The 19,243-nt window shown below is 35.5% G+C and overlaps 2 protein-coding genes across 2 annotated transcripts in view; one reads left to right on the plus strand and one right to left on the minus strand.

The window, feature by feature from the left end:
* LOC138804128 (protein FAM227B-like) overlaps positions 1-19,243 on the plus strand; it is a 119,977-nt gene that overhangs the window by 26,009 nt on the left and 74,725 nt on the right. Inside the window, exon 11 of the mRNA XM_069988407.1 lies at positions 118-255. Within this exon, the coding sequence (XP_069844508.1) occupies positions 118-255 (138 nt within the window). The remainder of the gene's footprint in view (positions 1-117; positions 256-19,243) is intronic.
* LOC138804120 (fibroblast growth factor 7) overlaps positions 9,009-19,243 on the minus strand; it is a 58,369-nt gene continuing 48,134 nt past the window's right edge. The window contains exons 3-4 of the mRNA XM_069988388.1: positions 13,553-13,656; positions 9,009-12,649 (exon numbers count right to left, since the gene is read on the minus strand). Coding sequence (XP_069844489.1) covers positions 12,455-12,649; positions 13,553-13,656 — 299 coding nt within the window. The 3' untranslated portion in view covers positions 9,009-12,454. The remainder of the gene's footprint in view (positions 12,650-13,552; positions 13,657-19,243) is intronic.

The raw sequence follows: 19,243 nt of genomic DNA on the forward strand, positions 1-19,243 counted from the left end.
GTAATCCTAGCTACACAGAGGCAGTCCCAGGCAGAAGATCATGAGCCCATCTGAAAATAGAAAATTTGGATTTGATAATGTAATCTGATTTGGCAAATGTGCATTTTCTATAAACAGGTCTAAAACCTCCAAAAGACATTTGGACCCATTGGAATCTGAAAGACCTCATCACCACCACAATTCATGGGGTCAATAGAGCACCTGCAAAATCACTGATGGAAAGGATGGCAAGCAGTCAAGAACGCATAAGCACTGGTAAGTAAATGTTTGTTGTGTGAGCCACAGAAAGAGAAAGGCAGCCTAAACCAAGGAATTAGGTTATTTTTTGGTCCTGACTTCTTAGTTCATTTTTTGTGAAGGTCTCAATACCATTTTATTTAGATTGTTGTTACAATGATACATGCTTAAGGGTTTTTCTGGTTCACCTGTTACAATTATTTGTTTCTTTTTGGAACTTGTATCCATACAGATACAATAGACATTCTCATTCTTAGCTTATATTGCTAGCTGGTAATAGTGTTACTCTTTGTTGCTGGTTCGATGTTTTTGTTTTTTGTATGGGTGTGATGGGAAGATTATTTTGCCAATGGATGAGCTTAATATTTTTACTTAGTATATTGTGTTTGCTTCAGAATTTCAGTTTTGTGGCATTTTTGTCTAGATTTAGCTAAGATTATGAAAATACCTACCTGTATTTTTTCACTACTTCCTTTCGTTAGTCAATTTGTTTCTTTCATCTGTTTGGAATTTACTTTGTTATAAGGAAGACAGTCATTTTTCCATAGGATGTTTTGTTCCGGATGACTCCTTTATTAAAAAATCCACTTATAAATCATTTAAAATACCCATTTTTTATATATTTTGTATTCTCTTTTGGTTCTTGAACTATATGTCAAATGGCTGCCAACCTCTTTAATTACATTAATGAACTTTGTAAGATGAATTTGTTTTTCTCTTGTTTATGCTATATCCCCACTACCAAACATAAGTCTAATACTCAGGCCTTGTTTCTGACCAGGTAATTCAGAATCCAGGCTCTCTACTTTTCAATGCTCCTCTTACAATTTCATTGTGCAGCAAAATTAAAACAGCTAGTTGAGGGTTGGGAGAAAGGGAGAGGAAGAGGGAGAGAGGAGGAGAGGTGAGACCGTATGCTTCTCCAATGCCTTCATTTATAAACCAGGAAGAAGGAAGACTAGCAAATTTAATCTGCTCTTCTGATAGCTATTCTTTAGTTGATTTATGATTCTAAAAATATTCAGTTAATTATTACTCTTCAGATACTTGTACTAGGAATTCACAGACTCATTGAGCTCTGGTTTTCCCCAATGTCACCCTTGAAAATATTACCATGTATGATTTTTTTTTAGTACTTACATGAAATTTCTTGTTGAGGTTGCTAATGTCAACTTAGTATCTACATCATATATGTATTTGGAAAATGTTTTCTAGAAATTTGGAATGGAAAGAGTAGTCCACTACTCCAAACCAATTATTCTTGTTTTTGGTTTTTGGTTTTGTTTTTTTCTTTTTTCTGTAACTGTTTGGATCAATACAAAATTAAATTATTTGTGGATTTTTTGGTACAAATTAAACTTACAGAAAAGTGATTTTAAAAACCCATGAATAATTTTCATGTATCTTCCAACCACAAGTTGCATTTTGCCTCATTTTTACTATTTTCTTTTCCTTTGTGGGTCCTGAGGTTTGAACTCTGGGCCTGGATGCTGTCCTTGAGCTTCTTTGTACTCAAGGCTAGTTCTCTATCACTTGTACCACAGTGCCACTTCTAGCTTTTTCTAAGTAGTTTATTGGAGATAAAAGTCTCTCAGAGGGGCTGGGAAGGTGGCTCAGCAGTAGAGTGCTTGCCTCACATGCATGAAGCCCTGGGTTCGATTCCTCAGCACACATAAATAGAAAAAAAGGCCGGAAGTGGCACTGTGGCTCAAGTGGTAGTGTGCTAGCCTTGAGCTGAAGAGCCCAGGCCTAGGCCTAGAATTCAAGCCCCACGACTGACCAAAAAAAAAAAAAAAGTGTCTCTCAGACTTTCCTGCCTGGGCTGGCTTCGAATTGTGATCCTCAGATCTCAGCCTCCTGAGTGGCTAGGATTACAGGCATGAGCCACCAGTGCCAGGCGTCTTTTCTTTTTATATGCGCATAAAGCTATAAGTTTCCCATAAGCACTGATCTAGCTGTAGTCTTCAAATTTAAATATGCTATATTTTATTACATAATTAATATTTTCAAACTTCTATAACCTATGGGTTATTTATAAGGGTCTTATTTAATATCTGAAAATGTGACTTTTTCTAGATATTTATTGTTACTTTTTTTTATTTTAATGTGAAAACTATTATATCCTGAGACCATACTTAATATAATATGATGTATTTTATGGTCTAGTTTGTGGTGATTATTCCATGTGTACTGGGGAGAATTACACATCTGCAGTTATTTTTGACTTCTCAACTTAGACCAAATACTGTTACTCATATCTGTATCAGAGGTCAAAAACTTTGTTTTGTGGAACAAATCTTGTAGCATGTTTTTAACTATCCTGTGCTCTTAAGAATAGGTTTTATAGAAGGGTGCTGATGGCTCATGCCTATAATCCTAGCTACTCAAGACAGATCTAAGGATTGAGGTTCAAAGATAGGGCAAGAAAGTGGCCATGAAATTCTTACTCCAATTAACCACCAGAAAGCCAGAAGTGGAGCTGTGGCTCAAAGTAATAGAGCACTGACTTGAGCAAAAGCTCTCAGGGACAATGCCCAGGCCCTGAGTTCATGCCCTACAATTGGAGGGGGGGGTAATATATTTTTAATTAATTTATTTTATTCTTTTTTTTTTCTTGGTCATGAGGCTTGAACTCTGGGCCTGGGCGCTGTCCCTCAGCTCTTCAGCTCAAGGCTAGCACTCTACCACTTGAGCCACAGTATCACTTCCGTTTTCTAGTGGTTTATTGGAGATAAGAGTCTCAAGGACTTTCCTGCCCGGGTTGGCTTTGAACCGAGATCCTCAGATCTGAGCCTCCTGAGTAGCTAGCATTACAGGCGTGAACCACTGGCACCTGGCTCTGAAGATGTATTCTTTTTTATTTTTTTGGTCCAGTGGTGAGCCTAAACTCTGGGTCTGGGTGCTGTCCCTCAGCTCTTCAGCTCAAGGCTAGTGCTCTACCACTTGAGCCACAGCGCCACTTCCGGCTTTTTCTGCTTATGTGGTGCTGAGGAATCGAACCCAGGGCTTCATGCATGCAAGGCAAGCGCTCTACCACTGGCCACCTTCCCAGCCCTGAAGGTGTATTCTTGAATGCACCATACATAAGGTAAAGAAGACAGAACCATCAAAAACTTAAAAAAAAAGAAGAAGAAGAAGAAGAAGAAGAAGAAGAAGAAGAAGAAGAAGAAAGAAAGAAAGAAAGGAAAAGTAAGTCTCTTGTTTCAATATCTGGCAGTTCATTTCAGTATGTATATTATTTTATATAAATATGAAGAGGCACTTAGGCATTGCACCTTCTCTCTTAAGAATATCTTCTTTTTGATCTCACTGCTGTATCTAGAATCCTGTATAATTCATCCTATCCCAATGCTTAGGTCTAATTTCTGTATATCAGAGAGAACATGCACCATTTGTTTGAGCTTGGCTTACCTCACTCAACGTGATTTGTTCTAGTTCCATCATTTCCCTGCAAATGACATTATTTTATTCTTTCTAATGGCTGTGTAAAATTCCACTGTGTATAGGTAACCACATTTCTTTGATCTACTCATCTACTGTGAGCATCTTGGCTACTGTCAATAGTGTGGCAATGAACATGGATGTGCAGGGATACTTATCATATCCTGGCTCATGATGTTCAGGATAGATGCCTAGGAGTAGTATGGCTGGGTCATAGGGAAGGTCTGTTAGTTATTTTGAGGAACCTTCAGACTGCTTTCTAGAGAGGTTGCACTAGTTTACATTCCCACCAGCAGTGCAGTAGGGTTCCTTTGTCCCCACATGCCCACCAACATTTGTTGTTCAAAGTCACAATGTTGGCCAATCTTACTGGAGTGAGATGGAACCTCATAGTTGTTTTTATTTGCATTTCCCTTTTGGCCAGGGATAAGGAGCATTTCTTCATGTGTTTCTTTGCCATTCTTACCTCCTCTTCTGAGAAGTCTCTTTTCCTTGCCCATTTAGTGATTGGTTTATTAGGTTTGGGAGTGGTTATTTGTTGAGCTCCTTGTACAAACTGGCTATTAGGCCTTTGTCTGATACATTGCTGGAAAAGATCTCCCAGTTTGTTGGCTGTCTTTCTAGCCTAGTAACTATGGCCTTAGCTGTGCAGAAACTTATTTTGATGTAGTCCCACTTACCGACTCTCTCCTATGTGTTGTGTCCCTGGGACTCTGTTCAAGAAGTTTCTACCTATACCTATATGCTCTAATGTTTCCCGTACTCTCTCTTGCAGTCATTTCAAAGTTTTGGGTCTGACATTGAATTCTTTGATCCACTTTGAATTGATATTAGTACATGGTGACCAAGAGGGATCCACTTTTAGTTTTCTGAATATGGATGCCCAGTTTTCCCAACACCAGTTATTGAAGAGGCTATTTTTTTTAACCACTGTATGTCTTTGGCTCCTTTATCAAATATCAGATAACTGTAAGTGTATGGTTTTATTTCTGTGTCTTTCAGTCTATTCCATTGATCTTCAGGTGTTTTTGTGTCATTACCAAGATGTTTTTGTTGTTATGGCTCTGTAGTAATGTTTGAGGTCTGATATTATGATACTGCTCACATTGCTTTTTTTTTTTTTTTTTTTTTTGGTTGGTTGGTTGGTTGTGGGGCCTGGGCACTGTCCCTCAGCTCTTCAACTCAAGGCTTGCACTCTACCCCTTTAGCCACAGTGGCACTTGTGGTTTTCTGGTGGTTTATCAGAGATAAGAGTCTCACAGACTTTCCTACCTAGACTAGCTTTGAACCGAGATCCTCAGATCTCAGCATCCTGAGTAGCTAGGATTACAGGCATGAGTCACCAGTGCCCAGCTCACATTGCTTCTTTTTACCTAGAATTGCTTTGGCTCTTCTAGATTTTTTAGTTGTTCATATAAATTTTTGGATTGTTTTCTCTATCTCAGTAAAGAATACCATTGATGTGGCCTGAAAGAATCTTAAAATGTTATCTAGTCCTTTAGAGGAAAGTTTGTTACCTCTGTATTTTTTCTCATATTTTATTTAATCTACTGCTGAGAGGCAATATAAAATCTCTGTTAACTGTGACATTAACTATTTGTCCTTGTAATTTTGTTAGTTTTTGCTTTATGCATTTTAAACTTTGTGAATGCCTATATTCTTGTTATTCCATGATGTTATTTCCTGACTTCTACTAATATGCATGAAATAATCTTCTGACATAGTTTGGGGTGGGGTTTTCTTTGTAGTTTTTGATTGTTGATGTGGGATTAGGAATAGAGACTGATGATGTAGGATTCATGATTTCCCTCTCCATATCTTTGTGTGTTGTGTGGAGGAAGAGTTGTGTATATTAAAATTTTAATCGTAGCCAGGTATTGGTGGTTCACGCTTGTAACTCTAGCTACTTTAGGAAACTAAGGTGGAAAGTTCACAGTTCAAAGCCAGCCCAGGCATGAGACTCTTACCTCCCATTTACCAACAAAAAGTTGAAAGTGAAACTGTGGCTCATGTGGTAGAGCATTGGCCCTGAGCATAAATCCTAATCTATAGCATCCAGGTCCTAAATTCAAGCCACAGTACTGGCAAAAAAAAAAAAAACTTTAATCTTTGTTCTGGAGAAAGCTTGAATCAGGTCAAACGTAGAATTAGGATAAAACATGAGAATGAATGCATGAATATATATAACTTTCAAGGAATAGAATAATCTACACTTCATGTGTGCTGCTGTTTTAGAGTTGCTGCTTCTAATCTAAAGCATATTTAAAACATAATTTCTTCTTCTTCTTGACATTTGAGATGCATATTGTCATACGGAATTAACTTTCTTCCAGAATTTTAGTGAAAAGAACTTTCTGTTTTGGTTTTTAATGAAATAAACAGACAGTGGATAGTTAAAGTTTGCCTTCCAAACAAACTGGCACAATATCTCCCTTTTTAGGACTGGAATGTAAGCAGTTATAGAATTTCAGTGTCTGGAATGACTCAGGATTTACAAGCCAGCTCTCCCTAAACAGCATATTGTCAGATTATTTACGAGACTAGTTTTAATGCTCATTTCTCCTATTGTGGTACAATACAATGTAAGCTTTTAAACTCAAAAGATCATTTTTAAAAACTATTTTATAGGGTTCCCAATTTTAAACCCAATGTTTTTCGCTTTAGCTGAACTTTAAGGTTAAACATGAACAAACCCATCATTTTTATAAATGATAAACTGCAAGCACTAAGACAATTCATTAAGTACCTAATACAGATTACTGTATTTGGTGCCATGCAGGAAAAAAATGAAGGATACATACTACTTATTTTTAGACAATAACTATTTGATATTTAGCTATTTGATATTTAGATATTTAGATGATGTTGCAGAAATACTTTGTCACAGCCTGATGAGTTTTGAGTCTACATGTCACAAAGAGCTACCTGAATTTTCATTCATATCTCCATTTGCACTGCTCAGGACAATAATGAAAGAACCCTAAATCAGTGTAAAATACCACTTTAAGAATTAAGCCAGCAAAATCTCCACAATGTATTTTTTCATATATCATTTAAAGAAAACAAGGAAATTACCCAGTAAACAAGTGGATCACTCTCGAGTAAGAGTGTCAGGCGGTGATAAGAGGGCTTGACATACAAACTCCTAATGTAGTAGCAACTTAATAAGATGTATTATGTTGAATTTTATACTATACCAAGTATAATAGATTACTTTTTAGAAATAGAATAGATATATATAAAAAACTGGAAATTGGGCTGGGAAGGTAGCTCAGTGGTAGAGCGCTTGCCTTGCATACATGAGGCCCTGGGTTCGATTCCTCAGCACCACAAAGCAAAAAAGAAAAAACCGGAAGTGGCGCTGTGGCTCAAGTGGTAGAGCACTAGCCTTGAGCTGAAGAGCTGAGGGACAGCGCCCAGGCCCAGAGTTCAGGCCCCAGGATCGGACCAAAAAACAAACAAACAAACAAAAAACTGGAAATTGACCATTTTTACAGAACTATCCAGATTTTATGAATTGTTTTCATAATTTAAATTTATTTTAAAATCATTTAATTCTCTTTTCTTGGGTACCCTGCTTTCCAAGACATTTTAATTACTAGTTTGGGTTCCAAAATTTTTTTGATGGTCTGCAATAGGTTTACTTGTAAGTGTCTCTTGAACCTCCCACCCCAATACAATGGTCTGTATACTGGCAGTACTTGTAAGAAATTCTGAATTTCATTTTTCACCACTAGGTATCGTATTATGAAATGCATTATTTACACTATTTTTTTCATTTGTAAACAAAATATTTAACCCTGTATAACCAAAATATTTTAATCAGCCAATATAATATTAAATTTATATATTTTTGTTTCTGTGTACATTAAGCTCCCAGCCCTTCTTGATTTAGAACAACCACATTCCAGGTACTCAATAACTCCGTGTAACAAATACTTCCCACTCTTCTGGGACAGCTCTGAGAACTCTGTTGCCCCTAACCCTGGAGGCACTGAAAGTAAAGGCATTGAATCCTCCTATTGGATCAGGAAACATGCCTTCCATCCCCACACCTTTTCTTGGTCCCAAGTGGGGAAGAGATGATGCCCTGAGGAACAGTAGGGGACTGAAGGAAGGAAGTTGGCTTCCCACCTGCTGTGTGGCAGGAGCCAAACCCTCATAGACTTCACAGTGAACAAACAAAGATTCAGAGAGCACCAGTGTCTTCAGCCCTGTACACACCTTGACAACCAGAGTATAAATAGAATACTGTATTGAATAATGTAAAAGTGCTATGATCAAAAGTGAACAAAGTTAGATGCTTCTGAGTAATTTATTCTTCAGGTGGCACAAAACAATAGTACATTCTGTTAGTTGCAAACAACCACACTGGATAGGAATAGGCTGATGCTTTATAGTAATGTGTGTTCATTGTTCTGTCACTAAATAGGAATTTGTTTGTGCACTCCTTCAATAAATACATTTGGAAATAAGTATTCACATTCTGGGTGGGAATATTTACTTAGTGTAACAGATAGTGATAAATGTGGATATGTAAGTCTCCATACAAAATAAGTCATCCTGTTTTTATTGTAGAGCTTGTGGCCTAGTGATGAGAGAGAAAGCAACAGACATAAATTATATAACAGGTATTATGGGCATGCATATACCTCTTACACATCTTCACTTTGTGTGTCAGTGATGTGGGGGAGAAAAAAAAGATACATGAGGTATGAGGACTGCAGGGGAAGCAGAGTTCTAAGAGGACAGCCAAGTTTTCATTAGAGAGAATGAGTAGGATGTATAAATTTAACAAAATGTTAGGAAAAGTTCTTACTAATCAAGTCCATCTTGCAAAATGGACTTTCTGGACAATACCGAGCCTTGTCAAACACACGAATCTTGGCAAAAACAGAATGTTCTTCAACCAGAAACTTAACAAGAACAATTTTGAAATTGCAGTTTTTGATAATGTACATTTCTCTAAACAACTTGATGAACTTGCTTTGTGTGTGTGTGTGTGTGTGCACGCACGTGTGTGTGTGTGTGTGTGTGTGTGCTTGTGAACACACATATTTAAGACTCAAAGTTGAGGCTAGTACATGTGGATTTAGAGCAAAAACACAAGCTGAGGACAGTGGCTCATGTCTGTAGTCCTAGTTATGCAGGCTGAGATCTGAGGATCTCAGTTTGAAGCCAGCCTTTGAAGGAAAGTCCAAGGGACTCTTATCTCCAGTTAACCACAAAAAAGCTGTGACTCAAAGTAGAGCATTAGCCTTGAATAAAAAAAGCTTAGGAATAGTGTCCAGCTTCTGAGTTCAAGGGAAAAAAAAATCAAATGAAGAGTAGCCTGACAATGATTCTGAAGCATTTATAAAACAAATTTTAATGAACTATTTTCTATTAAAATACATGTTAAGAATTCAACCACAGAGAACAATTAATAGACACTTTCAAAAACTTTTAAGATATTCTTAGGGTCACAGCTGATAATCATCTGTTATTCACAAGTTAGTCATAATAGCCTGTGTTCATTCTGATGGAACAGTGTTATATTCGGTCGATAACCACCCCATAACAGGCAGTTAAATGTTTTTCGGTATCACTCTGGTACATACAGGAACTTAGACTGAGTTTAGTTTTCTTTAGCCATGTGTTACTTATGTGTAATGTCAGACAAGGGAAGGTGGAAGCTCTCTTGTATTGTGTTCATGCTCAAGTGGATACATTGGAGAAGGAGTAAGAATGACTCCTCAGATTAAACCTTGGATGTCCTTCTGAGGCATGTGTGTTACTCTCGGGAGTTAACGAGTGTCAGTTTCATAGTAAAGTGAACACAAATGTATACTGGAGGCAAACATAAAAATCACATGAGTTATAAGAGAGAAGATTTCTGTCTTTAGTGGCGGTTTTTACACTTTTCTCTCAATCTTATTCTACAACTCTACTAGTGTTTGTGGCTATAGAACTGCTTTTACTATTGCTTTTACTCTTGCAGGTTCCATGGTCAGTCTTGATCTTCTTTGGCACTCTAAAGAACCAGCAGGGCAAATTCTAAGAGATAGCATATTTTTATTACTTGTTTTGTTAATATTTTACATTCTTTCAAATTTTTCCCTAATTGTTGGAGACCAACATACGTAATTCTTTTCAAAATAACATTTTAGAAAGGGTTATTCTACCCATAAAATTAGTATGCATAATGCTTTATAAGTAAAGGAGTACCCGTAAAAGTTGAATACAAATCAGGATTGGAAACTATATTATTGCTTTTTTCCTTTTTGGTTACATGATTCTGATACAGATTAATTATTATGTGTAAAGTGAATTGCCAATAAATCACATTCAGTGGAAAATATAAAGATATCTCAATAGAAGCAAACCAAAACATAAGCTTGCTTGCTAATAATGATTAGAATCCCAGGGTAAGTAGCACATGCTAAGTAACCAAGACTCCGTCACAGTTCTCTGTGTATCCAGCTACATGATCTTGAATTACAAAAAAACCTTAATTTCCTGATCTATAAATGAGTACATGGTATGACGGTCTCATAGAATTTTAAAGTTCTAGAATTCAAAGTGTATATAACTAAAGCATATTTTTATTTCTAAAATTTGCATGATAAATGTAAAAACCTAGGATAAGAACAAGAATTAAAAGTAAATGTTTTTAGAAAGATTTTGTAGATAACCTTTACTTCCAGGATTGGTTTTGCTAATAAATCCTGGTTTTTGCCTAATTCAAAACAATCTAACAGTAATTTGCTGGCATTTGTAACGTCTCTTGTATGTATATACAGTATTTTTGCCTAATCATGAATGACCTCAACTTTCAGAACTTAAGATTAGTTTCATTATTACAACTTTTTTTGCTATTTAGACACTGAAGGGATTTAGATAAAAATTTATTATAGATAACTCTGAAAGGCACTAAAGAATCAAATATGAAAAATGCCTTGTTCTAACCTTTAAATGTTCACAAGACTCTCAACATTCTCAAATCAGACAATAGTTCAGAATACCATGCATGGCACTGCTCTAGAATATACTTGAGTAAGGCCAGGAAAAACTTCCCCCTAACTGTATCTGGCCTGGCTTGGTCTTATAAGTGAACAAGAAAATACGTAGTTCTGTTGTTTCTGTAATGTAAATAGACCTTAATGACAAACATTTTGAAGTTGAAATCACAATAATTAACAGACCAACAATTTGAGCTGTCCTTGGTGAACATATAAAGTGTTACCAACATCTGCTAGTGGAAAAATTGTGAAGTAGATATTCAGTCTTTCTAATAAGTCCGTAGCCCAAGGTCTTCATGACATTCAGGGGTTCATATCCCTAACTATATCCTCTACTTGAGTCATTATTCTCTTGCCATTTAAAAGAAAAATAGTTTTCAATACTGCCACCTTTTGGATGGAAGGTATTCCTCTAGATTACAGGATTACTACCTTTAACTATCCTTAATGTTTAAATATGACACTGTTCTATTCATGTGCTCAAATATATTCTTTAAGATTTTTTTCCTCTGGAATGATTTTACTTCTGTGATCCAATTTAACTGGCAAGAGAATTGTGGCAAAACATTTTTTGCATATTTGTATTGTTCCCTGTGAGGCATCTATTGTAAGCATTGCTGCGGGCTGTCATTTTTGTCTGCCCTCCAGGATTTGCTGGCCCAAGTACTGTGTACCAGACTTGGTGTCAGTCATAAGGGGGAGGGGTAATTTGCAGCTCAGCCAAACAGTTTTGTTATTCCTTTAAAATTAAAAGCATATGAAACAGATACAGCTTATGAAGGTTTTTTTTATAAATAACATAAACTTAAATAACAAAACAATAAAGTTCAAATACAACTTAAAATAGAGTTTAATGCTATAACATAGGAGGGGGAAAAAGCATGATTATTTGTGGGAAGAACATTGTTAAAAAGCCCAAGTCCCAAATATGAATGATACAAAAGACAGATTATGTTACTAGAAAAAAAAACTTAAAAGACTTCTGAATTTTACTTTGGGGGATTATAAAATGTTACTTTGTGGCACGTGAGATGAAGTACAGTATTATTATTATTGCTATTTTATATACAAGATTTTTTTTAAAACCTCCTTTTTGCAATACCTTTTCAATCTGAGCAGCATTGGGATTTTTTTTTCCTTGTTAATAGGTACAAGCATGCTTTCTGAAACTACTTATTTGATCCAATTCCATAATAGAACTTTTTAGAAGAGTCCTTATTTTCTGATTGGATTATGATTTTTTCACTGGAAAGCATCACAAATGCTGCTCGTCTCCTAGTTAGTGTTGGTTTGATTATCTGACAGATCATTCCAGCAGCCTTTAGGTCTGACATACCTTATATAACATCATCTGCATTATTATTATTATTATTTATTATTATATATATAGCAGCCATTTGATAAGCAGATAGGAATATTTAAATAATCATTATCAGATAATCAAATCTAACATACTCTGAAGGGTAAATTAATTTAAGAAAAAAACATTACTATTACTAACACCATGATTGTACAACCAGTTTTACAACTTTTTACAACTCTTAGTTACTAAATCTAATTTTTGTGTATAGTTTTCAAATCTTTCTTTAATGCAGTCTCTTAAAATAAACAAAAATGCGCAAGTCCAGCTTGATCAGTTTTTCAGTAGTTTTCCAGCCTTTCTCGGTTACTTTAAAAAAAAAGAAAGAAGAAAAAGGAAAAGAAAAAGAAAACGAAAACAGTCCACTTAAAGAAATCTCCCTGCTGAAACTGGTTTCTTATATACCATACATTGACTAGGTTATCGCCATAGGAAGAAAGTGGGCTGTTTTTTGTTCTTTCTTCGTTTTTTTCCCCCTTACAGGAACCCCTTTTTGATTTAAGGCAACGAACATTTCTCCTCCACTGTGTGTCCATTTAGCAGATGCATATGTGTTGTAATGGTTTTCCAGGATTAATTCTTTGAAGTTGCAATCTTCGTTGCAGTCTTTCTGTTAAAACAACGTGCTGTATTACTCAAATGACTTTTGGAAGGATTCAATTTTAAACTAAGATTAAGCAATATTTGGGAGAAAACTTAAGCAATATATGACGTGTTTTAAACCTCAGATTAAGCATTTAATGTGTATTAAATACAGCCCTTTATTTTTAAATTTAAAACAAAAAGACAACATGATACATAGTTTATGCAACCTGGCCACAAAAATATTATGTGGGCAGTCAGATTCTACTGTTCTGTCATATTAGGACTTATTTTCCCCTAATAACTCTTCTATTGCTAAGCACTGCAAATTTGGAGTAGTCAAGGTAGAATTTGCCTCTCTCTAGTCATTTACTGCTACATGGCCTTCAAGGATAATAAAATTAAAAGTTCATCTATGCTATCATTCAAGTACACCTGTAGTATTATGTCAGACATTATGCTGAGCTCTAGGAATACGAAGGAAAGTCAATCACATTTTATTATGGTGGGCTAAATTTTTACATATTTCACATTGAGATGGATGTGATAAATGAATTGAACACTTCAGGATTTTTTTCCCAAGAATTTTCATGTCAGCAGTGTGCTTTAACGAAAAGAGCTTTAATACTGACAGATGGAAATTTAGATTTCAAGTATCTAAAATGCACATGGGACTTTAGAGCTGGAAGAATCAGCTATTGCAGCTCATTTTACAGATGAAGAAACCAAAGTCCAGACAGCTTAAGCAATCTGTCTAAAGGCACAAAGAAAACATTTTTTTCTTAATGCTTGGGTATAAAATTTTAATGAAATCATTAAATTATACCACTGGAAAGAAAATTGGTTCCAGTTTTGCTTTCTAAAAAGGCAAAAATGTTTTTGACAAAAACAAGTTTGAAAAATTAACTCTAAGCCATCAACAAATGAATACCTTTGCATAGAGCTTTCCTTCCTTGTTCATTGCAAGATAGTATTCGCTTTCCACCCCTTTGATTGCCACAATTCCAACTGCCACTGTCCTGATTTCCATGATATCTGCAAGGAATCACAGAAAGATATTCTGATTATTGACTCAACCTTGTAGATTATCCAAGAAAGGGCATGTCTTTATTTGTTTCATCTGTGAGCTGTTATAATTATTCTTGTGTTTAAGCAATCCCACACACACACCCTTAACATACATAGTAACAAGAAAAGTCATTCAAGTGCAAAAATGATGAGACTTTATTTATTTATAAGATGATTTCTTTGTTGCTTTGTATGTCCCTCCCCCACGGTATAACCCCTGCTTTCACTGTATTTGATGTTGGTATAATTTGTGTGTGTGGGGGGGGGAACAAATCGTTTAAATAGAGATACAGTTGGACCCCTTTGCAACAATATGTACAAGTCGTTATGTCAAAAACGAACTTTACAACTTTGGTGGGGGAGGGGAGGAGTTTGGGTGGGAGGGCAGAGGGAGGATGGGATGGGAAGGGGAAACAAAAAAGGAGGCTACAATGCTTGATAAGAAATGTACTCATTATCTTGCCCATGTAATTGTAACCAGTCTGTACGGTATTTTCACAATTGAAAAAAAAAGAAATTGGTTACAAAAAAAATGATGAGACTTTATTTGGAGAAATAGATAACTAATGAAGAGTTACTATACAAATTTCTCTACAACCATATTTTTTTTCTGAGCCTCAAAAGATTATACAGGGGAGTTACAATTTAACATATCCATCCAATTACTGTCCAATGCTTCTTGACCAGAGTTACCCTTCCATCATTCTTCTCATCTTTTCCTCTTCCTCCAGACTCATTTCACATTTTTCACATAGACACACTGATATTCCTGCTATATTTGTCCCCGTTCCATTTTTCATTCAACAGCCCCCCCCTTTACAGTACCTTACATCCTTAAAATCTTGTTTCAATTTCCTGATACTTTTTTTGTAAAACATTTGGTAATTATTCAAAAGGCTTATTACTACATGAAGTTTCACTTCTGTATATATCATACTTTAGTCAACTAACTCATATATACAAGCATGTCTCTATGCATGTTGATATGAGAGGTTGTATTTTGGGTCGAAGATCTACCTGAGGGAAAATGTACATACATCCCTTTGCAAAAGGCATAATTTCATTCTTCCTGATGGCTACATAAAATTCCATGTTGTGTATAGTTATACATAGATATATAGATATATACCTATGTACATACATACATGCATCTATACATATCTGTGCCTAACAAAATGTAAAGAAAAGTCAAAAGTGCAAATTACGTGCAAAAGCTATTTTCCAAAATATTCACTTAATTTTAGGAGAACGTTTTTAGTCTGTTTTCTCATTGTTCATCTGATTTATTCTTTTTACCTCAGTTTTCTTGTTTGGATAACAAAATTGGTATTCCTATCGTAGTAACTGAGCTAGTATTTGTGGTCTGCTCCATATACATGATGCAAACAGAAGCCTTTTCCTAATGCATCAGGCTTATCACTAGTCAGAGCTCATCTAACCAAGTTTCATAGCTGCTCATGTAGAAACAGAGGTGCCTAAGCTGTATAAATGTGACTTTAGGATAAAGATTAGGAAAAATGGACCAAGAGCTCAGTTCAAATGATAGAGAAAAATATTTACCTCTTTAATTAAGAAAGCTAGCCCTCCAGAATAGTAGAATAGAAATAGCAAACATTTTTATAGATATGACTTAACCAGTTACATTTTTATTGTATTTATTTACTGCCAGTCCTGGGGCTTGAACTCTGGGCCTGGGGTCTCTGGGCTTCTTTTGCTCAAGACTAGCATTCTACCATCAAAGCCACAGCTTCCACTTATGGATTTTTTTCTGGTATTGGTGTAGATAATAGTCTCATGGACTTTCCTGCCCAGGCTGGCTTTGAATGGTAACCCTTAGATCTCAACCTCTTGAGTAGCTAGTATTACAGGCATGTTAAAAGCACCTGGCTTTTAACAAATATTCTTTTAAGTATTTATTGCCAAGCTCTATTCTAGGCAGAGATCTTGTTGATCTAAATATCAACTGTGAATTTCAAATGTACCTCAATAAAAACAAATGAAGTTAAATTTTTGTTTTATGCTTCTTATATTAGCTGATATTTAATTCAGCATCCTTTATCATATTTTCTGTCATTACTAGTGCCTACTAACGTTGTAAATTTAGCGGGATATGGCAATGCAGGAGCCTATTTATGTAGTAGCGACAGTCATCATGACTTGAATAAATGATGAAAGGCTGAGTAAGTCATGGACGGATTTATCTCATCTCTTTGACTGCCAGGCATCCAGATTTGGTTTGTTTGTGGATACACTGTAGCCATGTTTTTCTAGATTAAGAAACTGTAAAATTAGTTTTTAAAAAGATTGTATTTGACATTCCTCAGTTTAATCACCTACATACCTTGGAAAACCTCCAGAGAGCTAATATACAGTTGCTTAAGAAACGGAGAATTGTATTTCTTAATTCAAACTACATTAGCCATTTTTAGAATAGTGACATATGGATATCTTACACTGAGTTTGCAAAATGTGAAAATTACATCACAGTCAGCTTGTCATTATCCAATTGATTTTGCTTAAGTTATCGCCTTTATGTATAATCCTCATTCATCTTGCTTGCCCCAATTATTTAACTTTAGCTTAGCCTCCTTAATCTCCATTGTAAATTAGCATATATAAATGATACATGAACACACTAATATTTATGGCACCCAACAAATTAGCTGCTCTTTTCCTGTGTTTGTCCTAGGCAAATTTGAGAAGTTTTCATCTATAATATCATTTGGATACTTTCTATTTATGTTACCAATATTTTTAAATGGCCATTGGAACCTATGCATTTTGAACCTGTCCTTTTTCTTAAGCAGCAAACTGAGCTTTCTGTTGTTACCATGAATCCGTAGTTTTCAAGTCTTCAAGCTTATGATAATACCATGTCATTCCTTGTATCATCCAAGCATTTAATAATATACAGGCAAAGGCTATTAATTGTTGTTCAGTTCCCATTCTGCTTTTCTTCCACAGTAATAAAATTTTTTAGCCAGGTAGTGGTGGCTCATGCCACCAGCTATTCAGGAAGCTGAGATCTGAGAATTGAGGTTCAAAGCCAGCCCAAGCAGGAAAGCCCATGAGACCCTTATCTCCAATAAACTACTCAGAAAAGGTTGAAAGTGACTCTGTAGCTCAAGTGGTAGAGAGCAAGCCTTGAGCACAGAGAGGCCCTGAGTTCAAGCCCCAGGACCAGCAAAAAACAAATAAATAAAAAAAATTTGCACTTCTCAGTATCTCTCACAGCTCAGTATATCCATGTGACCAAATTCTAGAGGATGTAAGTAAAGTATCCTATGGCAACTTCCAGAAATATTCCATGAAAAATATTGAGCAGGAGCTCAATATATTTTTGTATTCATTTATTTTATCTTTCTTTTGGAACTTGAATTCTATTTTGGATTCTGGAAACAAAGTGAAGTGGAAATGTGAACTGAATGGGCCAAGGACACCCCCCCAACCTCCCAGTGCTTCTGTGGAGTGGGAGTCATTCCTCCAATATAACAGATGGAGACATAAACTATTTTAACCGACTTTTCTAACTGAATTTTTAACTAATGTACCTCAACTTTCTATCAGACTCATCCTTCATAAAATGCACATAAAAACCCATGTGTTCCATTTTTATCCATTATTTGAAGCTATATTCCAGAAGGGAAACTCTCATTTTCAACTCTATTATTAATAACCAAGGGTTATTGGCTTTTTTTTCATTTTTTTCCCTTCTAAAAGTCTATGGGAAGAAATGAAAACACCACCTGTGCTCTTATGTCTTTCTATTCAGTTCCTATTCAGAACTTCATTCACACTAGAGATCCCATTTCTTCGAGTGCTATCATTTGTTCATACATGTGTCTGCACTTAGTTTTGTAAATCTTCCTTGATTCCCCTTTACATCCTGACACAAACGTGAGGCCACTAGTAAGCTATATTAACTCATGTTCAGTTGCTTGCATGCCAGGGAATGGCCTAGTTTTTCTGAATTTTCCTTATTGTTTCATAAAGCATGAAATGTTTTTATGATTCTTTCCAAAAGACCAGATTCACCATTCTTCTTCGGTGCATCATAACTGTTAATTGGGCACTTAACTATATTCAATCTTTTGCATATTTATTCTCTTTCCTCTATGATCAATTAATGATGGTTTGTATTTTCTAGCATCCAGATTTTTTTTCTTCTTGGCTTCTTTTCTGAATTAGTTTGTTACATTCTTTGTAGATTTTATGTTTGCTTGTTTGTTTGTTGTGGGGGAGGGTCATTTGCTTGTTTGTAAAGCAGCGTTCTTCCTATGGTACTAATGCTAGCCTGCTTCTACTTTCTGGATGGCTGAGATTATAGATGTGCACTCTACTACATCTAAAAGTATTTAACTTCTCAAATAAGCCATACCATAGGAAAATATTTCAAGTCTTTTTACTTTCATATCTAGCCAAGAAAAACAGCTCATATTTATACTGCACATGATCACTGACCATCTCAAACACAGGACAGAAAAAAGAATATGACCCAAGAGAGTTGAAACGGTCTCTTTGTTGAACTCTTGGAAGCATTTCTTTTCATTCATTCTGGCTGATTCCCATGTTACTGCTTCTATATTAGTCTCGTTGGAAGTACATAGTATTGGAATGTACTACTTTAATACCATCAGCTCTAGCTTCTTTCAGCAAATATGGGAGAATGCAGCAAAGAACATAAACTAGACAAGAAGTAATCCAAACTAATTCTATCACTTGTTCTTATTTCTCTCACTATGCCTACTTCCTCAATTTTATTTTAATAGATGTTGAGGCCAAAGCATAAGGAGTTGAAGTACAACATCATTTCAAACTCCTGCAGTAATTTAGAATTAATAGAATTGGCGTTTAGCAATCAAAAACTCAATTTACAAAAAATTTCAGAAGATACTCTAACTTGTAAAAAATGTAATAATAGTGTTTTTAACCTTTGGTATTTAATATTTACTCCATTGCCCCCATGCCAAAAACCATCTGTAGAGGTCCAAATATTGTTACATCTGCTTTCCTCTTCTATTTGCAATCTAGTCACATTGTAGAATTTCACCATTTTCCATGCTTTGATAGCAGTCTTAAGGTCTCAAAAGAAGGACCCAAATCTGTAGCTGTATTTAGAGCTTAAATTTTACTATCATAAATTATAATAAGTACATCAAATGTAATCACCATTTCTACCTAATGCTTTCACCTGTTGATAAGATGGTCTCACTATATGCTTAATTGTTCTGTAGAACAATTAAGTAGTTTCTTGGTTCTTTCCTTTACCATCACTTCTTATTTGGAATTATCATAGCTTCTGAGAATCAGAAGAGACTGAAAGATGTTCAGTATATTTCAGCCAGTAGTTTATCCATCACATTCTTGTTACTAAAGGCATAGATTAGTCGTGGTGAATATGTTGAGAGTGAAGACTTTCATTCTTTGATGCAGATGATTCTTTATTGCAGATGATGTCTCTCTACTTTTAGTCTGCCTCTTCATAAAATTAGGCTAAGCAGGTTATTCAGTTCTTAATGTTATCTAATAAGTGAATCCATAGACACTGTTTTGG

This window comes from Dipodomys merriami, unplaced genomic scaffold (genome assembly GCF_024711535.1).
Source record: "Dipodomys merriami isolate MVZ:Mamm:240054 unplaced genomic scaffold, mDipMer1.0.p SCAF_357, whole genome shotgun sequence".
Taxonomy (NCBI): domain Eukaryota; kingdom Metazoa; phylum Chordata; class Mammalia; order Rodentia; family Heteromyidae; genus Dipodomys; species Dipodomys merriami.